General features: G+C 34.6%; 1 protein-coding gene across 1 annotated transcript in view; it reads right to left on the bottom strand.

The window, feature by feature from the left end:
* Positions 1-2,911, bottom strand: part of LOC107090256 — a 17,344-nt gene extending 14,433 nt beyond the window's left edge. Inside the window, exon 1 of the mRNA XM_015383539.1 lies at positions 2,477-2,911. Within this exon, the coding sequence (XP_015239025.1) occupies positions 2,477-2,587 (111 nt within the window). The 5' untranslated portion in view covers positions 2,588-2,911. The remainder of the gene's footprint in view (positions 1-2,476) is intronic.
* Between the last annotated feature and the right edge of the window lie 1,416 nt (positions 2,912-4,327).

Below are 4,327 nucleotides of genomic sequence, written 5' to 3'. Positions count from 1 at the left end.
TTTGTTTTGTTTATTTGTCTCCTCTCACACCTGCTCCTTTCTTGAGGGCAAAGGCCTCCTCAACACAATGCATTTATTGATTAATTGCTTTATTTATTTATTTCAAAAGCTTTTCCTCTCAGGATAAGTTATCTACTCAAGAATCTACAGTAAAAGTTGAAGAATACACATACATACATTTTTGTTTCATGTACCTAAGTGCTCCTATTTGCCTATTTTATTTGCATCTGACACACTTAAATTTCCACACAGTGATTTTTTTTCTATTTCTACTCAAGAAATGAGTCTAAAAAAGCTTCAGATTGAAAAAACATTGATCTGGGAAAGTTTTTTTCTGGCTAAATTGATCATTGTGTAAATGCATCTTTTTTATTCTTTCTAATACCGGCAACCTTGCATGGTCTGGAATATTTTTATATTTCTGTTAACATCATTTATAAATATTTAATCAGAACCTCAGTAGTGTTTTTACCAATCTCTTACTCTTATCTGGTGAATTTCTTAGATTACATTTTTTACTTATACATTGAAGTAGTGTTGCTGTTATATTAATACAATTTTTGGGTACTAAATGAGGCAAAACAAGGGAGCATGCCATTCAAGTTAGCTAGATGCCTAATGATCAATATAATTCAGGAAAATCACTATTTGCTTGCTCTTTTCATGCCTATCATTTAGTCATTTTGGCTGAGTTTTTATGCCAGATGCTGTTCCTGAAGAAACAGCAGGTCCCCTGCATCTAAGATAAGGACTTATCCCGGTAAACCCCAGAGGGATTAGTGTCTATTGTCCAAATAAGTGACTGAAGGGAATTTTAGACTGCAGTAAAAAGTGACTTTTTATGTTACTGAGTCTGCAGAATAAAAAAAAACCTTTTCAGGTTATGGGAATTTATCAGGGATGCCATGTGTTTAAAACTCCAAAATGTGTCCAATGCAATCAAGAAACCAATTTCTAGATGATGCGAAAAGTTTCTGCTAATAAACCTTTACATCTCCATTTTTAAAGTAAACTATGTGAAAGTTACACCAGTCTAACTAGATCTAGTTTTCTCCTTAATTTCACTTTATCTCTATCTAACTGTCTCCCTGTGTTACAGAATTTGTGTGTTGGATAACATTTAATAAAAAAAAAAACAATATTGTTTTACAGTCTGTGTAAGAGATTTGGGTTAATTCAGGAGGCGGTGATGACAATAAAATTGTTGCTGTTCTGATAATATCTAACAAAACCCCTTTTGCCAAAAGAGATCATTGCTTTCATTAGATTATACCTGGAAGCAGTGTCAAAACAAAGGCTAACCACAATTTCTGGAATCCTACATTTTTCTTTCCACTATACAGAGATGTCTGATTCTACAGCAGTTTTTCTTTAATAAGTATTGCCCATCGATTCATTTTAAAACTAATTTCTTGAAAATAAATTTATAAAATCCTTAGTCACATTAATAAATAATGACAAAAATTTGTGCTTCTTAAACCTCTCACCCACAAAACACATAAATGAAAGAGCATAAAAGAGCTAGCTGATTCTATTATTCTATAATCAGGTCAATTAAAGTGGCTTACAATGGGACCCAAGCCTTAGGAATGTTTATTTGTATTTAATATAGTGGTCCTCCTGTTAGGACCATTAGCAACAAACCACTAAAGCGATTAATTTTTATTTACACTGTTTGATTTTTTATACACTAAATAATACAACTTGTTTTATAGGTAGATTAAGAGTTAATAATGTTTTCATTTAATTCTCTGCATGGTAGAGTATTTCTTATTGGTGATCCAGTAATTTATGATTCACACAACAAACAGCATATAGGGTTAAATGTGATATTTTCTTTTAGTTTTAAGTTGTTGCTTGCAATTTATAAAATAAAAACTAATTTCCTACAATGATTTAAGCATTTAAGTCAGAATACAATATGTCTTGGTAAATATTTTTCTTTATTAAAGAGAATAAGTCAAAGTCATCAGCATCATCCAAAATAAATGCTTGTTATATATCACTCTCTGTTGGATAAGCATTTTCAAATATAAAAGCGTCCCTTTTTGACGCCAAATAATGAAACAAGTTCACTTTTAGATGGTGTATTGTAATTTTTTTTTATTATTTTTTAGATGCATTTATAGATGTATCAATCCTGAAAAAAAGAATAGAAATAATGTATCATGCTGGTATCTCCCTGAAAATAGGGATTTATTAGGAGGAAGTTTGGTGCTTTACTCAAAGGTTTAGTGGTTTCTCGTTCCTCAGAACTGGAGAAGTGAGGTGAGGTTTCATGCTCAGGGAATGGTAAATAAATAATAGGCATTAAACTTTGATCCCTCTCGTTGCGCCTGCCTGTGTGTCTGTAACCTGACGCGTCATGACAATGACAGACTGGAAAGGAATGTTTAATAATCTTTTTTAATTAATCAAACAATAAATATCAGTTAAAGACAGACCAAATAGGTCAATTTGAGGTAAATGAACTGACCTTTTCGCAGGTAGGTACAGGTGTGTCCATCCCCAGCGCGCCTACCGACAGCAGCAGCCCCAGACTAAGCGCAGACACAACATGCGCTATCAGTCGGAGGATCCGAGCCATGATTTCCGCTCTCAGAGTTCAGGGAGGCTTTAATCCTCTGCGTCCACCTTCTGTTTTATGTGTCTTTCCATAGAAAACCTCAGCGGGACTGTATATCCAGTAAAAAGTAAAAACCAAGCAGCTGCCAGGCTGCTGCCCGATGCGCACATGTGAGCTGCTTCCTCTGCGCGCCTGTTCCCGGTGACAGTCAGCTCTGGGATCCGGGCATGTCGCTACTGAGCTGCCTGCTCAGGTGAGACAGTGGAAAATAGTTTTTGGTTTGGCACTGTGTTTCCGAAGAAAGTGGGCGGATCCTGCTGCACGGAGGCAGGAAAAGATGAAATAAAAATAAAGCAGGATGAAAAGTTCATCTTTCAGGTTATGGGTGGGTTGTGCGTTAACAAGATCTTCCTGATAATAAAAACTGAAAGAAATCCAAAAAACAACTCAACCAGTGTCTGCGTAATTATAGCGTAATAAATCAGCCTCTATATAGTGCGTATAAAGTATAATACGCTGGCTGTAATATTTTAACATATGTAATATAACAACTCTGTATGACATCTGCTCCAACATCTAAAGTTAAAAGTTCACGTCACAAATTTTTATAAGCCAGTCAATTGTGTGTTACGACATTTTAGTCAGCTGGTGCGCTATTATGGCCTCACACAGTAAAAAGTTTATTTTTATCCATTTATTTACTTTTATGCCCGCTTCTCAGGGGCGGAGCTAGATGGGGGGACCAGGGGTGGCCATGGCCACCCTTAGCCAATCATTGGCCACCCCTACCATTTCCCCCCTCTAATACAGATAGTGGCAGCAGTAATACTCTCAAGTGGAATATTAATTTACATTTTTTTTTTCATATATTGCTATTTTTTCATGTATTCATAATTTCTTGAGAACAAAAAGACTATGGTTAATTATGCACGTCAATATAATAACATTAAAAAGGATAAATACAGAATTCATGCTCTTTTCAGAACTACATTTTATGTTATATGGGGTAAAGAGAAAATGATGTGTCTCTAAAGGTCATCTAGAAGGCTTCAGTGAAATCATAGATAAACAACTATTTTAATAAAAACGTATTAAATAATCCATTTATGTAGATGTTTGTTTCATTAGTAAATATCAATTTTATGCAGAATGATTATCGATAAAAGTAGGTAAGTAATGACAATGGAAAAGATGTTTGCCCCAGAACTCAAACCAGAAAATACACACAAAAAAAAATAAATAAAGCAACTGTTTTTGGCATTTACTTAATCATATTTAGATACTTTAACACAATTGTTTCATGTTATCACGGTAGAGGGTAAAACAATTGTGTTAAAGTAACTAGATATGATTAAGTAAATGCCAAATGCAGTTGCATTATTTTTTTTTTGTGTATTTTATCCAATATAACTTTTATCTAGAAAGCATGGATGTTTAAATATATGCATATATTTGCTAGCAAAGGCTGTAGGAAAATATAGTTGAAGTGAGGTTCTTGTACCTATCCACTTTTGCCCCCCTCAGTGTACATTGGTTATTGCCTGGCCACCCTTATAAAAAATATTCTGGCTACGCCTCTGCCGCTCCTCTATGGTGGCAGATGGGATGACACGAATGGAAATAGTGATGAGACACAAGGAAGGAGTGCAGAATAGAATAGAATAAAAAATCCCTTAATTGTCCCACAATGGCGAATTTCTGGTGTTTACAGCAGCAATAAGATTTTAGAAAAAATGGTCACACAAATGTGGACCTTAGAAA

Source organism: Cyprinodon variegatus, unplaced genomic scaffold, assembly GCF_000732505.1.
Source record: "Cyprinodon variegatus isolate N-32 unplaced genomic scaffold, C_variegatus-1.0 Scaffold287, whole genome shotgun sequence".
Classification (NCBI taxonomy): domain Eukaryota; kingdom Metazoa; phylum Chordata; class Actinopteri; order Cyprinodontiformes; family Cyprinodontidae; genus Cyprinodon; species Cyprinodon variegatus.
Note: the sequence above shows the minus strand (reverse complement) of the source record. Positions and strands in the feature narration are given on the sequence as shown.